Raw genomic sequence first — 26,501 nt, 5'->3', positions numbered from 1 at the left:
TTTTATTTTTTGTCTCATTATTATGATTCTCTTTGATACAATTATTGATTGTTTCTATAATTTGTTGTTTGATTCATTCATCCTTTAGAGTTTACAATTAATTTTTAATGTATCATTTAATGTATCATAATGCAAATTTTTTTGCATCATGATGACTTAACATTTCTGCCTTTCTGGATTTGATTTTGAGATTTTTATGCTTTAAAACATGATCAATTTTTGTTCAGGTGCCATGTATCACTGAGAGAAAGATCTATGCATTTCTATATCCATTTGATTTTCTCTAGAAGTCTATCCAACTTTTCTAAAATTCTGTTCAAACCCTTAACTTCTTTCTTGTTTATTTTGTGGTTAGGATTATTGAGTTGTGACAGGGGAAGGTTGAGGTCTCCAACTAGTATAATTTTGCTATCTATTTCTTTATGTAACTCACTTATTTAAAATTTGAATGTTATATTACTTGGTGCATATATGTTTAGTATTGATATTATTTCATTGTCGATGGTTTAGAAAAATGTACTTTCCTTGTTTCTTTCAATTAGATTTATTATTTGATTTTGTTTCATCTGCTTTTTAAAAAAAATTTAGCTGAAACAATAGATTCTGCTCTAGTCTTTTGCCTTTACTCTGTATGTGTCTTCACTTCAGATGTATTTCTTGTTAAAAAATAAAAAGAAACAAAAAATAAGCAAAAATAAACAGGCAAAGATATTATAGAATTATGTTTTTTTAATCCACTCTGTTATCCATTTCCATATTATGGGAGAGTTCGTTTCATTTGTATTCACAGTTGTGATTATTAACTGTGTATTTCCCTCCATTTTATTTTCCCCCTGTTTACTTTTCTTGGTTCTCCCTTTCACCTTGTTCCTCTTCATCAGTGTTTTGCTTCTGTTCACTATCTTCCTCAATCTGCCATTCCTGTTATTTCCACCCATTTTTGTTTTCCCCTTCCCCTCCTATTTCTCTATAGGATAAGATTGATTTAGTATATGTTATTCCCTTTTTGAAAAAATACTGATGACAGTAAGGTTCAAACAGTGCTCAGCTTCTCCCTTCTTATCCTTTATTTACCCCATTCTGCATCCTCCTTTCCTCTTTTCTCAGTACAATACTTTTTCCCTCTTAATCAGTTTTTTATCATCACAATAAAGTCAACTTATACTTATACACTTTGTCTAAGTTATACTCTTTCTAATTGTCCTAATAGAGATATAGTTCTTAAGAGATATAAGTGATTAGTGGAATTTTTCTTTTTCTATTTTCCCCTCTTGTTCTATCACTCAAGGACAATTTTCTTGGATTATTTCTTGCATTTTGTGTGCAAGTTCTTTTTTTGGTCACAAATTTCAGGTAGTCCAATTACTCTTATATTTTCTCTTCTGAATCTATTCTCCAGATCTGTTATTTTTCCTTATAAGTTATTTCACATTCTATTCTATTTTTTCATTCTTTATATTTTGTTTTGTTATTTCTTGGTCTCATATTTTCACTGGGTTCCCCCTTGCCCAATTCTAATTTTCAGAGTTATTTTCATTTTTAAGACTCTGTATCTCCTTTTCTAGTTGTTTAACATTTTTTCATAATCTTCCCGTTTTTCTTGGATTTTTTTTACATTTTCCTCAATATCTCTCATTTAATTTTCTTTTTTGAGTTCTTCCATAAATTCTCTCTGGACCAGGAGTCATTTAACATTACTCTTTGGGATAGAAGAAGCTCTTTTTACTTCAGTTTCCTTCTCTGAAGAAGAACCCTGGTCTTCCCTGTTCCCAAAGCAAGTTTCTATGGTTGGATTATTTCTTCTTTGTTCATTTTTTGAAATAGAAGTATAAGTGTAAATCTCTAATCATGGAGTGGGAGGATGGTGCCTCTGATTTCATTTCAACTCTCCCTTCTGACCTGGAACCCCAAAGTAAGAGCTCCACCCTCCTGCAATGAGCAATCGCCAGCAATGTCCCTGTCTCACTGCACTTCCAGTGTGCTAGTTGCTTCGTATCCAAGACTGCTTCTCTGCAGCACAGCTGAACCTGGTGTTCCTAATCAGATGATGTTCCTGGACTCAGAGCCCCAACTCTTCATGAAGTCTTAGGAGGTAAAATTTTGTGGTTCTTCCTGAGGCTTCAGCCAAACCCAGTTATCCCCAGAGGTCCCCACTTGTGGTTTCTCTGGAGCTAGCCTGGAGCTGTTTGTACTTCAAACTGATTAATTCCCTGTCTTTCTTCAGATCTTCTCAGTTTGTATCAGGAGGATCCCTGTTCTGTCCAAAGTCTTCTTGATTTTTTTTTCCTGAGGCAATTGGGGTTAAGTGACTTGCCCAGGGTCACACAGCTAGGAAGTGTTAAGTGTCTGAGGCCAGATTTGAACTCACCAACTTCTGACTTCAGGGCTGGTGCTGTCTTCTTTATTTTTCACCAGTTTTAGTTGTTCTGTTTGTGAGGGAAATCTGTAGAGCTTGAAATTTACTGATCTATTCCACCATCTTCCCAGAATACTCTCTTGATTCTACCTCCCTTGATTGTGATGCAATTTTAAACCCCAAATGTTTCAACAAAATTAAAATGAGGAGAATTAGGCATTTTTTCCTTGATGAGGATTGGAAGTAATATGTGGTTACAGTCTGACATATCAGTGCTAATCTCCAGATTCTTCATTTTTACTTTTCCTTTGCTCTTTTTACTAACATTTGTGCCTTGTATAGCACATAGCTATAGCACAGAATTAATCATAAAGTAGATTTATTTTGCTCTTCATCAAAAAAGGTTTATTACAGGAAGCACTAGAAGGTTGTTATAATAATACTGTATCATCTATAGCATGGTTGTCTGGCATGAACCCAAAGAATATGCTATGGCAAGACTATGCTATTTATTTTCCACTAAGGTCATGTGTCTACACTTGTGATTTAGCTCTTTGGACAATCCAGTAATGACTCTTCTGAAGTTGAATTGTTTGTGTTGACAAGAAATGCCTTTTTTAAGGCTTTCTAGCTAGAAAGGAGAATACTGATCATTTAGTCAAGTCCACTCATTTTACAAAAGAGAAAATTGAGATCCAGAGAGGTAACATAATTTCTCTGCTAGAGATAGTACTTAAACCCAAGCCTCTTGATTCCAAGCTGAGTTGTCTTTATAGTATTTTTGAAGGACCTTCTTCATTTTATCCATTACACAGTCCCCTTCCCAATTTTCTCAAATCAATATTTTTATGATAAATTATTTAATTTCATTTATTTTCTCTTATTCTTTCCTTTCATTTTTTTGTATCGGACTATGGTCTATTTTCCCCCTCTTATAGGATGTATAAATGTACAAACTATGACAAAGTTTTTATATACTATATTCAGCCTGCTCATACCTGCCATGTAATTTTCTACTGCCTTTTAAATGGTACTCATTATGATTCTTCAAAGACTGTAATGTTCCAGATTTATATTATATTAAAATATGCTTTAAACAAAACTTTTCTTTGCTAATATATACAATGATCCAATGACTTTGGACAGCAAGTTTGAACTCTTAAATGTTGAATTTGACATTTGTACATGGGGAATAGGGTGTATATTTTCAATACTTTCTACACTACAGAGAAACCTCTGAACATTTCTATTTTCTTCTCTGATATACACTGAGGCTTTTTTCTCATGTTATTTCTCTTATCTTTTTAGAAGCACACTCATATATACTATTTGCACCCCATAAAGAAGTTACTGAACGATGCTACTCTTGTTTCAGTCCACTATTTTAAGGCAAATAGCAGGTGGAGCTTTATAGCCCATTTGTTGAAGAAGCACAGCCAGACTGCCCAACCACATGAAGCCCTGGATTATATACACCCCCTCCATGGCCTTTCCCTTTCCCTTTTACTCTTTCTCTCTCTTAATTTGTTTTTTTGGCAACTCTATCCAGTATTTTACGTAGCTATCTATGAAGATCCTGCTGATCCTCTATAGGAAAAAGGAAACATTTTGACTATTTTGCCATCTAATGGATAAGTGGTCCAGCCCAGGAGGAAATTAGTATCAGAAGTTTTATCAGAGCTCCTACTATTTGCAGAGAATTTTAACTTAACTGTGGAAGCAGAGAAGAATAATGTTTCTTATCCTTTTAAAAATAAAGAATTCTTTTAGCTTATTGTTATCAACAAAGTTGAATATATTGTAATTTATGGTTCCTAAGTACTATATTGCATTTTAATCTACAATCATGAATCACTAGTCTAGCCTAGGTTAGGCCTGGTCAGAAATCCTTTTCTTTTCCACATTCAGGCTTACTTGGTTTGTTAGATTATTTTCATCTTTTTTAGAAGAATAATCATAAATTATATTTCTTAATCTTTTTTTTCCTGGACTTTCTTCTCAGGATTTACTTATCTACAAAATGAAGGAGTTGGATTAGGTTATTGCTAGAGTCCCTGTAAGATTTAGTATTTCATTATAGAATATTCCCCCATACCCCATCTCTTGTTCTTTCCCAATTTCAGTCCTCTGAACTAAGCTTTTTAGATTGAGCAGATATAAAATAAATTCAGACCTCAAAATACACCTTTGGAAGATGTCTTAATTCAGAACTTCTCCTACAAGGTCTACTTTTACTAATGTTAGTCTGCTTTAGACATTCTCCTATCTTGAACACTCCATCAACAATTTTTACATGGTTGACGCAATATTTGCTTTTAAGGTAGCTTTCTAACTTGCATGGCTTAATGTTGATTTTTTTCTCTTATAAGTGGCTCTTTGTACTTTCCCATATTTCTTCTTTAACCATTTTAATCCTAATTTATAGAACTGTGAGGGACCTTAAATTAAATGTCTCCCAAACTGAACTTTAATTAAGGGATCTGATAATGGGATTTGTATTATAAGACTATGGCTATATAAAGTTGAGAGGCTTCTATCAAGCCATTGTGTGTCATAATAAGAATGCCTTATGAATCTAATTTTCAAAATATTTTTAAATTAAATATTATAGTGCAGAGAAAATTGTTTACATATATCCACCAAGCTGGATACTCTCCTAAAATGTTAATGTGTTTTAATATCAGAATGCTTTCCAATTAAAATGTAAAAGATTGAAGAAAGTAGAGTTTTTCACAGAATGAAACTGATTTATAGCATCCAGAAGAACAGTGACATTCTTGGTTTGAAGAATCATCTTTCTTTGAATTATTATTTGTCTTTGCTCTACATGCTGTTTTCGTATGAAACAAGCTCTAGACTAACAACTTAAGAGAACATTAGCTAAATTAAACTGAAGGCAGTAATTTTCTTGAATCAGCAGTGAACTGAAAGCTAGAGCAGACTGAAAATCATCAGTGAAAGATACAAAGAAAGGCTAACCAAAGCTTCTGAGTTTGCAAGGGGCAAGACTTCCATCTGGGAGTTACAAAAACAGTAGTACATCAATGTGACAAGTATCATGTTGGAGCTGAAAGGTCAAAATCTTCATGCCAAATGCTATGCTAAAATATGCTTTTGATCAAATATTCTCTTGCTGCTGAAACATCTATAGATATCAAGGTCTTTTAAGGCCCCAAAACTCTGTGGAAGAGGTCAAATAGGTCTCTGTGTTTGGATTTTCTACCACTCATAGAGGTTTGTATGAGTGTGTTTGTGTGTGTGTTTGAATAAGTCTACAAACACATATTTTCACTATTCAGACTGAAATGCAGTTGAAATGAAATGTATAGGGATAGATATTAATTATAGAGTCTCTCAGAATAGCAACCTCTGTAAAAATATTAAGTGTTTGTACTTGACAATTTTAGGTAAAGTAATAAAAAAAAAAAAGAAGTATCATGTATTGAATAGAGATCTGACCTTGGAGTCAGTAAGAGGTGGTCAGATGCTACTTCTGATCCATTCTGGTTGTGTGACAATGGATAAAGTCATTTGATCTTTTAGCATTCCAGGCAGATTTTTAAGCGTATAAATTTAAAAATGAGTTGCCATTCTGCATTGGTTGAAATTTTTCATATTGGGAGTACTTCACATTGATGAGATCATAAGTTTAGGAAAAAAACCAAAAAAAACCATGAGTGAATTTCATAATGTATAAGAAAGTTCTTTGTTTTGATATTATTAGTTTTCATTGTCCCCAAATAGAATTCCACTGTGGAATATGCTACAGGTTACTCATCTATTATTACTCCTAGATTTTTCAATTATTATGAAAATTAAATTTCCACTAGATAAGAGTTACCTAAAAATAAGGATAACATCAAAAATACTTAGGAACAAAAGATAGTAGATTGTGAACATTGTCCTAGCATCATAAATCCTTCATTTTCAACATTAGTACTTAATATCAGAACTCATGATCACAATTGATTCTAAATCTACTATTGTAGTTGATATAATATCATACTTGGTTGACTTCTGTATATTTAGATTTCTGAAGTTTTCAGGAACTTATTGATATTTAAATGTGAATATATTTTCTCTGCAAAAATAAAAACAAAACCATTATTCCTTGAGAAATAAAATGGAGATTATAAAATTCAGCTTTTTACTTTAATCATTAAAGTACACTTCATGAGTTCAAAGTTTGAAATGTTTTCCTAAATAAAATAATATTCTTTTTTAGATTTCCACTTAAGTTTTCATCTATTCTCTTTATAACATATAGCATTGTTTACATTTACCACATTTCTTTGGACTGAATAATTTATCGTTCAGCCATAGTAAATAGACAATCTTATTTAGTTACTAACTGCTTTAGACTTTTTAAAAATAGAAATTCCACTATTATGCTTTTTATGTCCCTGAAGATGATGAAAGTTGGGAAGTAGTATTTTTAAAGCATTTTAGGAGGATAAAAATGCTTGTTGTTCAGTCATTTTTCAGTAGTATCTGACTCTTTGTGAACCCATTCAGGGCTTTCTTGGCAAAGACACTTGAGGGTTTGCTATTTTCTTTTCCAGTTTTTTTTACAGATGAGAAATTGAGGCAAACAGAATTAAGTGATCTGTCCAGGGTCACACAAGAAATATCTGAAGCCAAATTTGAACTCACAAAGATTAGTCTTCCTCCCTTCAGGCCCAGAACTCAATTCATTGTACTACCTAGCTGACTATGGGCAGAAACATGGTGACAACTTATTTGTTGCTTCTTGTATTTGTGATCTCATCAATATATTTATTTCTTACATCAGTGAAGATTGTAATCACATGCTTGCTTTTTTATCCTGTCAGTTCTTATCCATTCTTCTTCAGATCCTCTACGAAGATACACTGAACATGCTGGAAGACTTTCTCTATGTGTTTTAAAATTTAATAGAACTAATATCAATATACTCACTATATTTTTACCACATGACTGCTTCACTTCCTTTTCCAAATACATTTCTTCAATGATAAGTACCTATGCCTACCATGGATTTTTCCTTTGCATTCCAAATAACCTATTACTTTGTTAGGGATACCTAGATTTTATAGAGTACCAGCCCTTCAGTCAGAAGGACCTGAGTTCAAATATGACTTCGGACACCAGCTTCTGGGCAAGTCATTTAATCCTTTTTGCCTCTGTTCCTCTTCTGTAAAATGGACTGGAGAAGTAAATGGTTAACCACTATGGTATTTTTCTCAAGAAAATCCTAAATGGGATTACAAAGGATTGATACAACTAAACAACTAAATAACAACAAATTACTTTGATGTTGTAGAAACTGTAGTGGTACAAGATTCATAACTTTGCAAGAAGAAAATGCTCCTATTTCAAAAAAGAGGGAGAAGGGTATCTTTACCTAAGCAAACAGGATGGGATCATTAAAAGCACTATGAAGTTGCTCAGACTCAGTTTAATCCACTGACTTTCTCTTGTTGAATTTTTATTTTTTTTTATTTTTTATTTTTGCTAAGGGAATTGGGGTGAAGTGACTTGCCCAGGGTCACACAGCTAGGAAGTATTAAGTGTCTGAGGTCAGATTTGAACTCAGGTCCTCCTGACTTCAGGGCTAGTGTTCTCTCCACTGAGCCACCTAGCTGCCCTCTTTTGTTCAGTTCTAAACATAACTTGTTATCCATTTCTATTGCCTACACCAGGTATATGTTGTGATTTACTAATTTAATGAACTAGCCAGGCAATTGCAGTGGCAATAGAAAGAAAACTTTTTTAAAATCCTTGATTAAAAAAAAAACAATCTATGTTACATAAGACTTCTGATTTGATATAAGCTTTTTGGAGGACTGGAGAGAGGAAGAATATTGGTGTTGGTTTTTTTTTTTAATTGAAGAGAAATATATTTATATACTTTCTTCTAATTTTTATAATAATAGTTGTTATACAAAATGCAAATGAATGTGGTCTAGATGTACCAGACCTAAAACTATATTACAGAACAGTAGTCATCAAAACTACTGTGGTATAGGTCAGATTAACAGGACAAAATAATCAATGACTATAGTAATCTAATGTTTGACAAACCCAAAGACCCCAGCTTTTGGGATAAGAACTCAATATTTGACAAAAACTGCTGGGAAAATTGAAAATTAATATGGCAAAAACTAGACATTGACCCACATCTACCATCCTATACCAAGATAAGATTGAAATGGGTTCTTGATTTAGACATAAAGAGTGATATTATAAGCAAATTTGAAGAACAAAAGATAGTTTACTTCTCAGATCTGTGGAGAAGGAAGAGATTTGGCCAAAGAAGAACTTGAGTACATTATTAAGTGCAAAATGGATAATTTTGATTACATTAAGTTAAAAAAAATTGTACAAACAAAATCAATGCAGACAAAATTAGAAGGGAAGGAATAAACTGGGGAAGGGGGCGGGATTTTATATTCAAGGGTTTTGATAAAAGCCTTATTTCTAAAACATATAGAAAATTGACTCAAATTTATAAGAATTCAAGACATTCTCCAATTGATAAATGGTCAAAGGATATAAACAAGCAATTTTCAGATGAAGAAGTTAAAATCATTTCTAGTCATATGAAAAGGTGCCCTAAATCATTTTTTTAATAATTATAATTTTTTATTGACAGAGCCCATGCCTGGGTAATTTTTTACAACATTATCCCTTGCACTCTCTTCTGTTCCAATTTTTCCCCTTCCTCTCCCCACTCCCTCCCCAGATGGCAAGCAGTCCTATACATGTTGAATATGTCACCGTATAGTCTAGATACAATATATGTGTGCAGAACCGAACAGTTCTCTTGTTGCACAGAAAGAATTGGATTCAGAAGGTAAAAATAATCCGGGAAGAAAAACAAAAATGCAAACAGTTTACATTCATTTCCCAGTGTTCTTTCTTTGGGTATAGCTGCTTCTGTCCATCATTGATCAGCTGAAACTGATCTTTGTCAAAGAAATCCACTCCCATCAGAATACATCCTCATACAGTATCGTTGTTGGTATATAATGATCTCCTAGTTCTGCTCATTTCACTCAGCATCAGTTCATGTAAGTCTCTCCAAGCCTCTCTGTATTCATCCTGCTGGTCATTCCTTACAGAACAATAATATTCCATAACGTTCATATACCACAATTTACTCAACCATTCTCCAATTGATGGGCCTCCATTCAATTTCCAGTTTCTAGACACTACAAACAGGGCTGCCACAAACATTTTGGCACATACAGGTCCCTTTCCCTTCTTTAGTATCTCTTTGGGCCTAAATCATTACTGATTAGAGTAATGCAAATTAAAACAACTCTGAGATACCACTACACACCTCTCAGATTGGCTAAAATAACAGGAAAAGATAAATGACAAATGTTGGAAGGGATGTAGGAAAAGTGGGACACTCATACATTGTTGGTGGAGTTGTGTATTCAGCCATTCTGGAGAGCAGTTTGGAACTATGACCAAAGAACTATCAAACTACACATACCCTTTCTTTGATCCAGCATTATTTCTGCTGGGCTTGTGTCCTAAAGAGATCATAAAGGAGGGAAAGGTATCCCCATATGCAAAAATGTTTGTAGCAGCCCTTTTTGTAGTGGCAAGAAACTAGAAATTGAATGGATGACCATCAATTGGAGAATGGTTGGGTAAATTGTGTTATTTAAATGTTATGGAATATTATTGTTCTGTAAAAAATGACCAGCAGGAGGATTTCAAAGAGGCTTGGAGAGACTTACATGAACTGATGCTCAGTGAAAAACGAACAGAACCAGGAGATCATTATATATAGCGACAGCAAGATTATATGATGATCAATTCTGATGGACTTGGCTCTCATCAACAATAAAGTGATTCGAGCCATTCTCCAATTGATAAATGGTCAAAGGATATGAACAGACAATTCTCAGATGAAGAAATTAAAACTATTTATAGACATATGAAAATATGCTCCAAATCATTATTAATCAGAGAAATGCAAATTAAGACAACTCTGAGATACCACTACACATCTGTCAGATTGGCTAGAATGACAGGGAAAGATAATGTGGAATGTTGGAGGGGATGTGGGAAAACAGGACACTGATACATTGTGGGTGGAGTTGTGAACACATCCAGCCATTCTGGAGAACAATTTGGAACTATGCTCAAAAAGTTATCAAACTGTGAATACCCTTTGATCCAGCAGTGTTTCTACTGGGCTTATACCCCAAAGAGATACTAAAGAAGGTAAAGGGACCTGTATGTGCCAAAATGTTTGTGGCAGCCCTGTTTGTAGTGGCTAGAAGCTGGAAAATGAATGGATGCCCATCAGTTGGAGAATGGTTGAGTAAATTGTGGTATATGAACGTTATGGAATATTATTGTTCTGTAAGGAATGACCAGCAGGATGAATACAGAGAGGCTTGGAGAGACTTACATGAACTGATGCTGAGTGAAATGAGCAGGATTAGGAGATCATTATATACCTCAACAACGATACTGTTTGAGGATGTATTCTGATGGAAGTGGATCTCTTCGATAAAGAGAGTTAATAAAGTTTCAATTGATCAAGGATGAACAGAAGCAGCTACAACCAAAGAAAGAACACTGGGAAATGAATATAAATTGCTTGCATTTTCGTTTTTCTTCCCGGGTTATTTATACCTTCTGAATCCAATTCTCCTTATGCAACAAGAGAACTGTTTGGTCCTGCAGACATATATCGTATCTAGGATATACTGTAGCCTATTTAACATGTAAAGGACTGCTTGCCATCTGGGGGTGGGGGTGAAGGGAGGGAGGGGAAAAATCGGAATAGAAGTGAGTGCAAGGGATAATGTTGTAAAAAATTACCCTGGCATGGGTTCTGTCAATAAAAAGTTATAAAAAAAAAAGCAAAAAAAACCCAAAACAATAAAGTGATTCAAACTAGCTCCAATTGTCTTGTGATCGAGAGAACCATGTACACTCAGAGAGAGGACTGTGGGAACTGAATATGGAAAATACCATAGTGTTTTCACTCTTTTTGTGGTTGTTTGCTTGCATTTTCTTTTCTTTCTCATTTTTCCCTTTTGTATCTGATTTTTCTTGTGCAGCATGATATTTGTGGAAATATGTATAGAGGAGTTGCACATGTTTAACATAGTGGATCACTTGCCAAGTGGAGGAGAGGGGGAAGGGAGAGAAAAACTTTAGAACACAGGATTTTGTAGAAATGAATGTCAAAAATTATCCATGTATATATTTTGAAAATAAAAAGCTATAATAAAAATAAGTTTTTACATAATTTTAAGGTTGAGAAAGTGCTTTATGTTGATTATCTCATTGGATTCTTACAATAGTCATATGAGAGAATTATTATTATCTCCAACTTACTGATTAGGAGCTTGAGGTTAACTGAGTTTAAATGATTTCCTTAAAGCATCACATAGCTAGGAAACATCTGAGGTAGTCTGGATTTTCTCTTTCTGACTCTAATTCTAGTGTTTTGTCCACGACAGTATACCTAGGAGAAATTTCAAAATTCTATTTTTATGAAGTCTGGAATCAAACCAGGAATAGTTAAATAGTCATGCTACTCTTCCAACAACTAAACTACTTCAGTTACCTTATTAATTCATTAATGAATTGTTTTATAAATCTTTGTCCTCTAAAATTTGCTGTCCTTGCTCCTAAGATTTCTCCCTTGTTTTGTTTTGACTGGCAGTTGTTAATATAATGTCATTGGTAAGATTCATAATACGCTCAATGTTATGGCACATTTCAGTCTTAATTATAGAGTTCTTAGTTGCCTCCTAAGGTGTTCTAATTCATTTGAAAATTTCTTCATATTTCATGCCTTTATGAAAAGTATTAGTAGAAAGTGATCATCTAACCCATATTATTGGGACTGAAATATCTTTAGCTTGGATTTTTCCCCAACAAAGATACAATAGAAGCCCATGAGGCAATTCTCATGTATATTCTGCTCAGTTTGGAGATGTAATTTTAGACAAGTGGTTCCTTGATACTTTCCAATTACAATGAAAATTAATTTAGTAGAATATTTTTAGGTGAGAAGACTTAAATCCTTGATCCAGAATGTGATAATCAATTAATCATTTTAATGTAATGCATAGTGATTACATTTCAGATTTTTAATATGCAGTATATAGTAAAACCATTTCTTTTTGAAAATGGATTCAGTGCTTTATTAAGATACCTACAATATTTTACATCAAAGCTATTATCAGACTGAAGCTGCAATCATTACATCCTCCATCTAGCAGCTCCTCTAACACAAGTCATTTAGATTTTTATGTGACCCATAAGCATTAGGGATTCCATTAGTACAAAATTACTGCATTTGGCCATGCAAATATATTGGTCTTTCTGGACATAAAAAAAGAAAAATGCAACATAATAGCAGAACTATGTAAAACAATATAAACTCTTTTCTCAGTCCATCAGCAAGCTTTTTAAAGTATCTGACATATGCCAGAAACATACTGACATAGGCACATACTTGTTTTATTGAAAATAATTTGTGGGGAGGGACTAAAAAGATTGTAGCATATGAATATAGCGAATATCATTGTGCCAGAATAGTAACATGGGGAATCTGGAGAGATGTGAAAAGTATTGTGTAGACTGGTGAAGTGTAAAGTGATTACAAAGAGAAGAATAGGATATTCAATGACTGCAGTCACATGGACAAGGAAAACACTAAAATAAAACTGAACCCAAAGTTGTTAGATTACTCTTGGCCCCCCAAAAAGGGGTGGGAAGATATACTCTCCAGCTTTAATGACATGAGGGATAGTGGAGATGGAATGTTAAATGAACTATCAGGCATAATCACCGTGGTAGATGATTTTGTTAGGCTTTTCTTTGTTGAAAAGGAAGGCCATTGGGTTAACAATAATAATGATCACATTTACATAGTACCTAAAATGTGTCAGACACTGTGGTAAGTACCTTGCAAATATTATCTTGTTGAAGGTAGAAAGTATCTAGAAATAATTGAAGTAGGAACTAGTTATCAATTGAATCAAAAGGAAAATCAATCAAGAAAAACCAACTGACTCAATAACTCATGAAACAAAATATTATCTTCAAAAAGAAAATTATTTAGAAAACAAAGCTCTATGAAAATTTACAATCTATTAGGGCACATAAGAATTATGATCACAAAGTGAACTTAAAATTGGTTATAATCTTGAGAAAATCAGTAACATTTATATAAATGTTTGGGGGAGGTTCAAGATCCTACTAGAATTCAGAAAAGAGAGTTATTTCTGATTAGGGTAGGGAAGGAGGTTAGGGAATGTTTCATAGAGTAAGTGTCATTTGGTATGGTTCTTGAAGAATAGGTAAGGTTTCATTAAGTGGAGATGAAAAAGAATCTATTCCAATTATGGGGAAATGATATGAGTAAAGAATAAAGGGAGAAATGTGTAGACTGTGTTTAGAAAAGGAGATGTCAGTGAGTTTGGGAGGAACAAAAACCATTTGAAAGGCAAAGCTTGGATCACAGGGTAGAAAGATATTTTATAAGGAGACTATGGAAAGCTGCATGCTAGCCTAAAGAATTAGTACTTAAATTCTAAGTTATCTCAAATACAGGAATTATCAGTGGACAATATCTTGCTGTTTTAGTACAAAATTATTAACTATGATTAATCAATCTGCATTCCAACTTTTGTTGCATATTAGATCAAAATATCTATATCAGTTCTTAATAAGTCTTGTCATATGTGGTGGTATTTTGTTTTGTTCAAGAGAGTCACGGAGAAAGAGAATATTCTCTAAGGAAACCTAATTGTGATTTATGTATATATTTCACTTAGTTATTAAAACTCACTTAAAGAATTTAATTTTTATATCAAAAACCTTACTTCAATTATATTAAAATTGTCCTCTCTCTACTAAAATTAAAGTGTGAGTTTTCATTGTTACAGATATTTTTAACATTTTTTAAATGTTATAACTAAATATGTATTTTAAATTTGTTTCACAAAACTTCTCATTATCAGCAATTCAGATTAAGCACTAATATGTTACCCACACTGGGCAATTTAGAAATTATATTCTTGCTTTTTAAAAAAAATAAACTTAGTATTTATAATGAAATCACACTAGTCTTTTTCTCCAAGTAATTATGTAAATAAGAGCTAAATCATTAATAATTTTGTCTCTGTTTGATTTAATTAGTGTGAATAATAAACATTTGCTGAATGCTTAATATGTGGTAGGCCCTGTCCTAAGTTTGGGGAATACCAAGATAAAAGTGAAACAACATCTGTCCTCAATCTCCTTACCAGAAAAATATATATATATAACAATTAAGGTCATATGTTGCCAGGGAATCTAGATGGTGTAGTGGACAGAGGTAGGAGCCTGGTCTCAGGAAGATTCATCTTCCTGAGTTCAAATCTTACTTCAGATACTATGTGACCCTGGATGAGGTACTGTTTGTCTCAGTTTGTTCATTTATAAAATGAGCTGGAGGAGGAAATGGCAAACCATTCCAGTATTTTTGCCAAGAAAATCCCAAATGGGCTTATGAAGAGTCAGACACAACTGGAAAAAAAAAAAAGTGTGTATAAATACAGAGTGATTTCTTTGGTGGTAGCATATAAAAGAGGGGAAGCATGAGCAATTCCAGGAACACAATTAGCTTTTATTAAGTAATTACTAGTGCTAGACATATGTACACACACATGTCTCTGCTCTTAAGTATATCACAGTCTAAAGGAAACAACCTGAAAACAAGTACATACAAAAAAAGGGCATATACAGAATAAATTAGAAGTAGTCTCAAAGAGAAGGCACAAGTCTGCAGTCTTGTAGAAAATGGGACTTTAGCTATGATGGAGATGAGGAGGAAAAACATTCCAAGCATGGAGGACAGTCAATAAAAACACTCAAGGAAGTTCTTTTAGAATTGGGGAAATAGTTGAGTCAAAAAAACCAATTTGCAGGATTCATCAATAGTACAGGCAATGGCGGAAGAAGGCCTGCAATAAGATGTTACAGTGTCATAATAGATAAAGGGACATAGAAGAGATATGTTACAGAGATAAAAATGACAGGATTTACTAACTAATCGAATATGAAGAGAGGGATGAGAATGAAGAGTCAAAGACGAGTCAAGGATGGTACCAGGTTGTGAGCCTGGGTGAGTGGGTAGGAGGATGATAGTACCATCAATATTGATAGGGAAATTTGAGGGGAAGATAAGAAGTTGAATTTTGAACATTTCAAGATGACTGACAGTTGAAGATGTGATAATGAAAAGTGCTTAGGGTTGCACAAATAAATATGAGAGTCATATGCATAAAGAGGATAAATGAATTAGTTTAGAGGAAGGGAAGAGAATCCAGGACTAAGCATTGGGAATATCTCATTTACCATACTTGGTAACCAGGTCATACCTGGATGAATGTCCAGCAGGAGAGACAGAGAAAAAATGGTCAAACAAGCAGAGAGCAATTCACAGAGATCTTGAGTAGGAAGTGACAGACATCTAGACTTAGTTTTGAAGAAAAGTATTAATACTATATAGCAAAGAAGAAAAAAGATGGAATTCCAGGCATGGGCTTCCATAATATGCCATTCATAGTCTTTAGTAAGTGAGTTGAAAAGTGAGTCAGAATTAGAAAAGGTTATCATTTGCTGGGGAGGGGAGCAAATTTGTCATCTGATTTCCATTGTAGCCAGATTTTGGAATAATAGGTTCTTAAGAGTATAGAAAAGGTTTGAGATCAGAAACCGTTTATTCTATACCCAAAGTAGAGAATTCATTCTGTAGCAACTTTGACAGCTGGTTATCATCCCTTCTTCACCTGAAAACATCAATTGATAGGGAATTTATTTCTTCCTGGAGAAACTCATTCTACTTTCACACAGCTTTAATTTTTATGACGTTTTCTTTATATAAAACTATTGTGTACCTGTCTTTCTGCAATGTCTAGTCATTTCTCCTAACTCTTCATTATAGTTCCATTCTAATGCTAATCTCCCTCTTTAGAGGTAATTGAAATCTATCATGTATCTTCCCTAACCTTCTCTTCCCTGTTTGAACACTTCCACTTTTGGCAACTGATGCTCATTTGGCAGTTTCTAGGCTCTTCATCATCTCAGTCTTCCTCTTCTAGATATTTTTCTATTTTGTCACTTTCTCAAAACATGGTGCACAGAAGTGAATAGTGGAAAATAGATGAGGTGTAATCAGGGCGGAGTATAGCAAGACCAATTGCTTACTCTGAAAACTATAATCTGTTAATCCAATTAAAGATTACATCATTTTTCTTGACTGTCTCTTTAGACTTTTGATTCATAGCAAGCTGGCCTCCAGTTCTTTTCCCATAAGCTCTTTCTTTTCTCACTAAACTCTTTTTCAATAATTTTTTTTTACCCAACAAAATCCTATATTTGTTCAGTTGTAAGGTTTCTTTTCAAACCTAAATGCATTCCTTTACATTTATTGCTATGAAACATCTTAACCTCTCACAAAACTGAAATCTGGAAAATTTAAGATGTGCTGATCGTACAGATTAAAGGAATAAAATGTCAGAGTGGAATATCAAAGAAATAGGGAAAGGTCTTTGAATACAAAAGGGCTTAATCTTGGCAAAAATGGGGAAAATGTCTTTTAGTTATTCAGTAATAGAATTAGAATTAGCAAAAGATATAAGGCATAGAGTGGGCTAGGAGCAAATGATACTGAATGAAAAAAAGGGAAAATAATTTAAAGTCAGCTGATGAAGAATCCAATAGAAGAATATAGATTAGAATGATAAATTATGGTCACTGTATAAGAAATCTGATCTCCTAGATCAGAGACATTTAATTAACTTAAGTAAATATTTATTGATATGCAAGGCAAAGAAGCAGCTTGACAGTACAAAGAATGTCCTCTATGTTCAATCTCAAATCACAGAAATTGGCTATATGACTCCAGGCAAATCATTTAAACCCTCAATAGTGAAGCAATTCCATAAATGGTAGAACTTGCATTGGTAAAAGAAATTTCCTCACCATGATTCTTCTCTAATAACGTTTGGTACCAAGTAATAAGGATGGGATAGCAATTCCTTGTTCAAATTATGAGGCACAAGGCACTTGTGGAATTCATAGTTGCATTGTCTTTGATAAAAAGTACCTTTGTTTATGAGAAACTACAGACAAAATGAAGAGGTAAAGTAGATGCCAGGAATGGTAAATATGAAATAGATTTGGGAGAGAATATAGTTAGCAAAGAAAGGGGTTTTTAAAAACTAACAAAGGAAAAGACAAGTTCCCCAGTAAAACCCATAGTTGGACAGGAGAAAAGGAATATACCACGATATAGGAGTCTGCCATTGACTGGCAGGTTAAACCCACAGAGCAGTTTAGCACCCTAAAAGAGTTAGTTAGCTATAGTAGGAAAAAAATACCACAAGGCATAGGGGGAGTATGGTGGATTAAAAAGAAATTTTAGGAAAAATGGTATAGGCCATGGACAGATTATAGAGGAAATTTAACCTCAGGAGTTTGATATAACTTGACTTTGATTGGATACAATAAGGTGGGGTTTTCTAAGACCTCCAAAGGGATGAGATTCTTAAGTGAGCTGATCCCATCAGTCCCCTTCCCTGCTTGCCTCAGGGAGTATTATAATTTTATTAGTATTTCTTTCTCTGCCAACCCCACCTAGTTAATCAGGACCTCATCATCTCCACAAAAGAATCATAGATCTGTGTATATGTCTGTGAGAATGTGTATGAATTTTTTTTTTAATTATACTGGTCCCAGCAAGGACAGAAGCACAATGCCTTTACCTTCCATGTTAGGGATCCCCTCTGCTATAGACCCAGGGACGTGTGGGTCTGATTTAGTCCTGCACGAGTCAGATCTCCAAAGAAAAACATCATGTTCCTTTGTCACATTTTCTCTAGGTTTTTACATCCCAACCTCAGGAAATTTACTTCAAGTTTTTATGTTGACAAATGTCTAGAATCTTCTAAAAAGTGAGGTAAGGACAGTAAAGAGTATACCCAATGTACAGTGTAGGTCAGGTTTTGAACAGCTATTTGTTCATTCTACACAAAATAAATCTGAAATACAAGAAACTGAAGTTCATATTAATAAATAGACTTAAAAAACAACAATAGTAGCATAATTACTATTGAACTCTTCCAGAAAACTAATAGTTTGTGGTACTGCTTGAAGAAACATTTTATATTTCACCTCAGCTTTGCACTGTCCAGGTCTATATCTCTTGTAAGCCAAATAGGGACTAGCCTTATCTTTCCATGATAATGGGTCACCTTCTCCTCTAGAATTGCCTTAGTGAATATGAAAGGGGCACCTCTTCATAAACTGAGGACCCCCAGAAATACTGATCTCTCAAACTCAGAAGCTTGCCTCCAGAGTTGGCCATGTCCATCTTAGAATTGTTAGATATTCAAAAAAATGCAAAACAAAGTGGATAAGGCAGTCAGGAATCCCAAGAATAAAGCTCATGCTTTACTGGTTCATTATATCTACTGGGGTGAAAATAAGGAGTGAGCTCTTCTCTTGCTCTTCATGAGAAAATCAAGGAAACTTACAGGAGGGATGATGAATTTAGGGGAAAAAGTCAGTTCCATTTTAGACATAGTGAGTCAGAGACTCCCATGGGATATCCTGTTGGAAATGTCCTGCAAATATTTGTCAATATGGGAAAATAAATTAATACATAAATAAAATCATGGGAGTCTTCATAAAGCTAATAATTGAACCCAGTCAGTTGAATCTCTGTAAATATTTGACTTGGATTACTAATTTTCGAACTTGTGAAATATCTGAGGAAAATTAAGAAAATATATGTCAAAGCAATTTATAAATTTTAAAGTATGATTCTCATGATGTAAGAAAATTTATTCACATTGAAGTCCCTATCTTGATGTGCCATTCTCATAGTTTGTCTTTGTATTTTCAGATAACCACAAGGATTGTTCTGGTGTGACCTTACATTTGACACGTCTACAGTAAGTCTTTTAATTATAAAATGTGAACTAAAACTTTAAAATCAAGTAGTTCTCTCTGGGATCAACTTGTTCCTTTATCTAAACCCATAGACTCATAGATCAGAGAAAAACAGTATTATTGTGGTTACCAAGAACCTCTTACCTAAGTCTTCCACTATTACCTGAACCACTGACTCCGAGTGTTCTTTTGATCCAATCATAATAATGAATATTAGGACGGAGGTGTGGAAAGAAGATGATGAAATCAACTTTTTTCTGTACTTTATGTTATATATTTTCTTTAGCATGTAACCAATCGGTATTTTGGCACTATAGTATACTTATTAACCTCGAAAAAATTATATATTAATGTTATTAAAATTAAAGTGAAGGATTTGCCCTGTTGTATAAATGTTGTATAAAGTGTATAGATGTTTGACCAGAAGAACTGTGATAGGGATTCATATTAGAAATTTAAGATGTAGCTTCTTGTTCTTATTTCTTTTCATTGAGTTTTCCCATTTTTACTTTTGTCAGAAGCATTTTATTCTGTTGAGCACATTTGAAGAAATTATCTTTATCTATTCTTCACCTAATGATCAGGCATGGTAGAAAGTGCACTTCTTTTACCCCATTGCTCCTTTCATTCTCTCTCTGGAACCATTACTTTGCAATTAACTCTTCTTTAAATGATTCCTTCTGTCTTCAATTGTCCTGGTCTCCCTGGGATTCTTCAACCTCTTCAAATCCAATGAGAAGCATCTCCAATTTACCTGAGAAATGAAAAGTGATCACATTGTAGTCTTCCCATCCAACTGCAAGGATTATTAATTAGATTTTAACAATATTTATGTCATTTTAGGTATTCAAAAATATAATTTAATCGTAATTTAGTTCTATTTTATTGTTTTAAATTATGTAGGGAAAATTAATTTATATGCTGTATCTTCTCTACTTTCCGACCATCCATCTAGGAAACATAGCAGCATTTGTTATGCCCTATGATATAAAAGTTATTTATTATTTAATATTTATTAAACTAATGTTTTATAGCATATTTTATTGTTACAAAATTATAGATTTAATGGTTGTACTTTTTTTGGAGAAATATGAGATAAACATGATTGTTTTCTATAGGCAGCCATTAATTGCTGGCATGTATCTTATGATGTCTGTGGATACTGTCATACCACCAGGGGAGAAAGGTGAGTGAAGTTATGTTAAATATTAAATAATGAAGTTTTTAAAATTCATTAGAGCCAAGTGAATAGAATATTGGGCTTTGAGTCAAAAATCCCTGGTCCAAGATCCATCTCAGTAATATCAGCTCCTAAATGTTCTACAAATAAGAAACTCCATTCCTCACCTCTGGGCACTTTCTCTGGCTGTCACCCATTCCTGATGTAGTTTCTCTTCTCCCCTCTAATTACTAATTCCTTGGCTTCCTTTAAGTTCCAGGAATTGTACCTTCTATGGGAAGACTTCCCCAATTCCTCTTAATTTCAGAGCCCTCCCTCTTTTAATTATTTCCTATTTATCCTGTCTGTAGCTTATTTTGATATATTGGTGGCATATTATCTTGTTTATATATTTGTTTGCAAATTTTTCAAGATTTATGCTCCTTGAGGCCAGGGACTGTTTTTTGCCTCTTGTTGTATCCCTGGCACTTAGCACAGTGCCTGGCACATAGTAATTAATAAATATTGATTGGTTCATTGATTGAGTTGGATGACCTAAACAAATCCTTATCCTCTGTGTGCTTGAAGTAACTTCCCAAGTCTTATCTATTAAGTCCTAATTGCATTTACAGAACCTTTGTTGCATGTTGCCTAATTGGGTGTAGAAGCACGAATTTCTCATATTAACAAAAACTACAAATCTTTCCAGTATTTTTTGTTTCTTGGTCCCTCAACTCTGGAATATGCATTGAGAGTATCATTATCTTTTAGAGAGAATTTTGTTCCTGAGTAAAACTAAACTTAATTGTACACAAGAACACAAATAAGTCCATTTTGAGAAATAAATGAGACCCATCCATCTCAAACCTTTATTGACGTTCTCACCACCTTCAATTATTTATTTAATTAATTTGGTATAATTAATTAAATAATGGAATGATTTTAGTATCATCTCTCTTCTCATTTCTACCAAGTTATTAAAGTACTGGTGAAGAATTCTAGAGCATAGAAACATAAAAAAGCAAGTCAGATATGCTTTTTCTGGGAAATTGAGAATAATCTATAGAAAAGCTAAAGTCATAATATATTCTCATAATCAGAAAACTACCTAGGACATGAATAGCTTTTTCATTATAAGATTAGTAGGCCATTGAAACTCTATGGTCTTGTTTCTTTGTCTGTAAAATGAGCATAATAATATTTTACTTTTATTGTATATTGATGGTAAGTGGATTAATATCAAATAATTTGAAGAAAAAGATAGTATAATTAGTGAAATTAACTTTAAGGTATCATTTAAACTGAAGTAGGATGGTATCAAGAGCAGGCCTTAAAATTAGAGCTACATGAATTCTGATCCCTCTTCTAACATATTTCTATGTGACCCTTACTAAGTCACATAACTTCTCCATGTACCAGACTAAGACTGTAAATTTAGAAAAAGGTACTGATCTTCATTCATGGAAGGAATTTTCTTATTTCATCTACAACACTCTAATTCTTGTTGGGTCAGTTCTTTTGAGTTGGGTCAAGCTCTTTGTGATCTCATTTGGGGTTTTCTTGGCAAAGATATTGGAATGGTTTGCCATTTCCTTCTCTAGTTCATTTTACAGATGAGGAAACTGAGGCAAATAGAGTTAAGTGACTTGCCCAGGACCATGTAGTTAATAAACTGTTAGTAAACAAGTCTGAAGCCAGATTTGAATTTAGGGAGATTATTCCATCCCTACCACTCTATCCACTATATCACTTACTCCTAGGATTGATTTTTAAAAAGTCTTTTTAAATTTAATGACCAAAACCCTTCATTTTAGAAATATTTTTGCCGTCCAAACTATGTGGAAGATGTTATATTAGGTACTGTATTGTATACCAACATATGGCTCCTAACTTTAATAAATTAATGGTTTTATAGATTTCCCTGTTTTATTTTGATTAAAAAAAAAAGAAAATCTCTTCCTTTTAAAATTCAAAGCAGATCTCATCAAATTTACAAAATCTACAAAATCTACAATTTTTTTTGTAGAATAAATTTCAAGATTAAAATCCTAACCAAAATCTCTGACAATACTTTAAGTATCCAACTTTGATCAATTTGCTTGTGAACTGCTAATGTGATAAAGTTCCTTGCATGGTTTCCAATTCTTTTTTGAAGTTTGTAACATACCTAGTACAATATCTTTCATATAAAAGGTCTCAATAGGAATATTTGTTGAATTAAGTATTTCTTCAGAGCAGATTGGTTGCATTCTGTGTATGTTATAGAAATGTCTTTGGTGGACTAGCTTACTAACAAAAGAATGAATTTGTCTTGATCAAATAATGACTTTTTCTTTCTCTTTCGATTTCTAATAGTGATCAATGCAGATATCTCATGTCATTATAAAAAATATCCAATGCATCTCTTTGCATATAGAGTCCACACTCACCACTTGGGTAAGTACTTTGGGCAATTTTAATTAAATATAATTTTTGTTTCTGTACATTATGCTAATTGTGAGAACATGACTGCAAATTGTCTTCAGTGTTAATGTTGTCTTAAATGAAAGATATTAACCACTCTTATTTTATGTAATAATTTAAAAGTTTTACTGTTTACAAAAAATACATTGGAAGTTTTACCTATAGACAAGATTTCTTTTTTTTTTTTAAGAAACATGTAGTTAATTTAAAAATAGTTGCTCAAAGATAACTCTTGTATTTCTAAGATATTAGTAATAATTAATCAAAAGTACTTTTTTTTTGTAGGTAAAGTAGTAAGTGGATACAGAGTAAGAAATGGACAGTGGACATTAATAGGTCGACAAAGCCCTCAGTTGCCACAGGTATGTGAAAGCAATTGAACTTTGGGGGGAAATAAGCAAAAAATGTCTGCTGGTTGCTCAAAATCTTTTAAACAGCTTTTGTATGCCAGATCTTAATTCCCTACAACATCCAGCCTTGCTCTGTTCTATTAAATCCCATCATGATCTTAAATAAATTGGTAAAAAATGATCTATCCCAGAAATTATTTAAAATCAATTTCTCAGATTTGGGTAATCAACTTTTTCTTTTCTCAGAATTTTACTTTTCTGTAAAACCATGCTATAAATAATGTCTCACCTTCTCAACGCAAGCCAAAAACATTGAGATTTCAATTGAGATAGCCCAAGACTCCATATAATATGTTTCCTTTAATGCATTATCTTTGTCTTATGAACAGGCTTTTTATCCTGTGGAACACCCAGTAGATGTTAGCTTTGGTGATATTCTAGCAGCAAGATGTGTATTTAGTGGTGAAGGAAGAACTGAAGACACACATATTGGGTATGTTCCCCCAAATTTCTTCCCTGCCTTGTTTTTCCTTCTTTCAGTGAAGCATGATTATGAAAAATTGAATAATGGACAAGTATACAACCATATACTGATCTGTATCATTATTTCAATTTAAAAAATATTGACTCCCTTTCAAATTAAGAAGAAGATTGCTCAACTTGATTATGTTCCTGTCTTCCGGATTCCACATGACATCTTATTTGCCATATCAATAAAATACAGATTAAAAAGTTGAGAGAACATAGCTTGACATATTCCTTCTTTCTCCTTCATTAATAAACAAAAATATAAAAATTTTGGAAAGATGTAGCTTCTAAAATGTCTTTTTTCTCCCATTCAAAAAATGAGTCAGTGTTATTTATACACCATCTCCTCTTGCTTCCAAAAAAGAGTTTTACAAAGCTTATGTAAGATTTCAAAAATACATGTGAAACAGAATAATTCAGAATAAAAATATCCTTTCTCTCCTCTTCCCTCCCCCCAAATAGTCCCAGTTACTTGTTTTATGGAGTTATTAACCAATAAAAAGCAAATCATTTTGCTTACAGAGAAGAAAATTCATTGTTATTGAAGGGGAAGAATGTATCATGTAGTTGTATATTAGGGACATTGAATAGAATAATGAAGAAGATCTTTATAATTATGCAATAGATTAGGAAACATTTTGAACTGCTCATGTGATAAAGTTCCTGAAATTTACAAGTCATTTTGCAAGTGAACAATCCTGTCATTTTTCTTTAAAAGCTGAGTATAATGGTGATTTTTTTTTTTAACTTGAGATAATTCTTTTAAGAAGCTGGATCTGGAAATTTAGCTTTCTGGTAATATAACTTTACATTTTATAGTAAGGCTTTACAAATGATAGGTCTAAGAGCCAATTTGAGAACTTAAAAAAACAGATGAACGTTTTCATTTGTAAAGAAAGAAAAAAAGAGGTTATTTATTTAGTTTTACCTCATACTTGGCTTGTCAGTGACATAAAAAGCTATCAAGAGATTAAGAAATACTTTCAAAAGCTCTATGCTCTGCCTAACAAATTCAGCTCAACAAACATTAACTACCTACTGAATGCAGAGTGGCTTGTCAGACTTGTGAAGAAAAACAAATGAAACACACTCCTTTCCTCATTTAGTTTATTATCTAGTAGGAGTAAAAATCGACAATTGTAACACAGAAAATTATATAATATATACATTAGAAAGATTCAAAAAGTGGTATGTGAGTTCTGAGAGGAAAATATTCTCATTGATATTGGAAGGTCAAGGAAAATCTCATAAAGGAAGTGGCATTTAAGTTTAGGGATGAGTAGAAATTCAGTGGTCAGAGCACAAGAAACATATTTCAGACATAAAAAAGCATATTCAGTAGACCAAGTAGTTCATTTAACTGGAGTATAGAATATTTACAAGGTCATAATGTCAAATAAGATTAAAAGTCATTTTTATTAAGATGAAACAATATTAATCAACAATAATAGAATAGTTGGATCCCAAATCTACTTGTCTTTCATGCAAGATATTAGACAGAGAGACAAAATCTTTTTTGGGGGGAAAACAAAATGTGATTTTTATATCCTATGTAATGTTTTATGATGTCTGTATCATTATATGTTATTGTTTTAAGTCTGAATCAGACCAAGGTGGTGATTCAGGCTATAGATTAAAAGAAATTTAGGTACTTGTAGACTATGTAACATTAAAGAGAGGGCAAAAGATAAAACATTAGTTCAGGTAGATGCATTCCCTATCTTTCCCCCACCACCCTTCACATGGAAACAAGTCTGGGAAGAAGGGTATATTGATTTGCATGGTTCAGTTCCCAGTCTCCTGGATCAATCCAATCTCATGGGCAACTTCTCTGCCTTTCAGAGAAAAACAATTTTTTCAATCCTGTCTGATTCTTTATGACCCCATTTGTGGTTTTCTTGGCAAAAACATGAGTTTTCCATTTCCTTTTTCAACTCATTTTATGGACAAGGAAACTGAAGCAAACAGGATTAAGTGACTTGTCTACGGTCCTGTAGCTAATAAATATCTGAGGTCATTTTTGACCTCAAGATGAGTCTTCCTGACTTATGGATTATACTCTATCCTCTGTGCCACTTGAATATACTTAGGGAAAAACTATTTCAGCTTATATGGCAAATATCCTCATAAATATCCGCCTTACCTCACCACACTCTTGTGACTAGGTCTTAAAGGCCTTCTAACCATTTGAGCTTAGGTTCATTACTGAATAAATATAATCTCAGAGATTCAAGGGATCTAACATAGACAGCCTTGGAGAAGCATCTTAATGTAGGTGAAACAAAAATAGAAACAGAAAAATAAATACAAGGAAATGACAGCCTGAATTAAACTATGGTCGTTGCAGTCTAAAATCCTAGGCTTTGACTTCCCCCTTCGGAAAGAACAAAGCTCAAATTTCAATGATCTAATGTGAAATCTTTGCAAGATTCTTGGGGTCTCCCAATGAAAAGCAGTGACAATAACATTGGAGCCACAGCACAGTCATTATCTTCATCCTAGATCAGGGCCATCTATTAAAAGGTAATCAAGAGATCATCAGCCTCTGTTCTTTATCCTATCTTAGCAATAGATGATTACTAAGAGTTGCCCTGTATTCTAGTCACCACCTAGCACTTCGAGGAAGCCCTATCACAAGAGTGATTCCAAAACTTGGCCCTTGTGGTGATTTTCTTCT

At 33.3% G+C, this 26,501-nt stretch overlaps 1 protein-coding gene across 8 annotated transcripts in view; it reads left to right on the top strand.

Annotated features, from left to right (window-relative positions):
• The window catches only part of PAM (peptidylglycine alpha-amidating monooxygenase), a 355,927-nt gene that overhangs the window by 234,236 nt on the left and 95,190 nt on the right, over window positions 1-26,501 (top strand). For all 8 annotated transcript variants that reach the window (XM_051995235.1, XM_051995226.1, XM_051995250.1 and 5 more), the window contains 5 exons: window positions 19,278-19,326; window positions 20,443-20,510; window positions 22,839-22,919; window positions 23,232-23,308; window positions 23,686-23,789. In XM_051995235.1, coding sequence (XP_051851195.1) covers window positions 19,278-19,326; window positions 20,443-20,510; window positions 22,839-22,919; window positions 23,232-23,308; window positions 23,686-23,789 — 379 coding nt within the window. The remainder of the gene's footprint in view (window positions 1-19,277; window positions 19,327-20,442; window positions 20,511-22,838; window positions 22,920-23,231; window positions 23,309-23,685; window positions 23,790-26,501) is intronic.

Source organism: Antechinus flavipes, chromosome 1 (assembly GCF_016432865.1).
Source record: "Antechinus flavipes isolate AdamAnt ecotype Samford, QLD, Australia chromosome 1, AdamAnt_v2, whole genome shotgun sequence".
In the NCBI taxonomy this organism is placed as follows: Eukaryota; Metazoa; Chordata; class Mammalia; order Dasyuromorphia; family Dasyuridae; genus Antechinus; species Antechinus flavipes.
The sequence above is the reverse complement of the archived record's forward strand: the minus strand, read 5'-3'. Positions and strand labels throughout refer to the sequence as shown.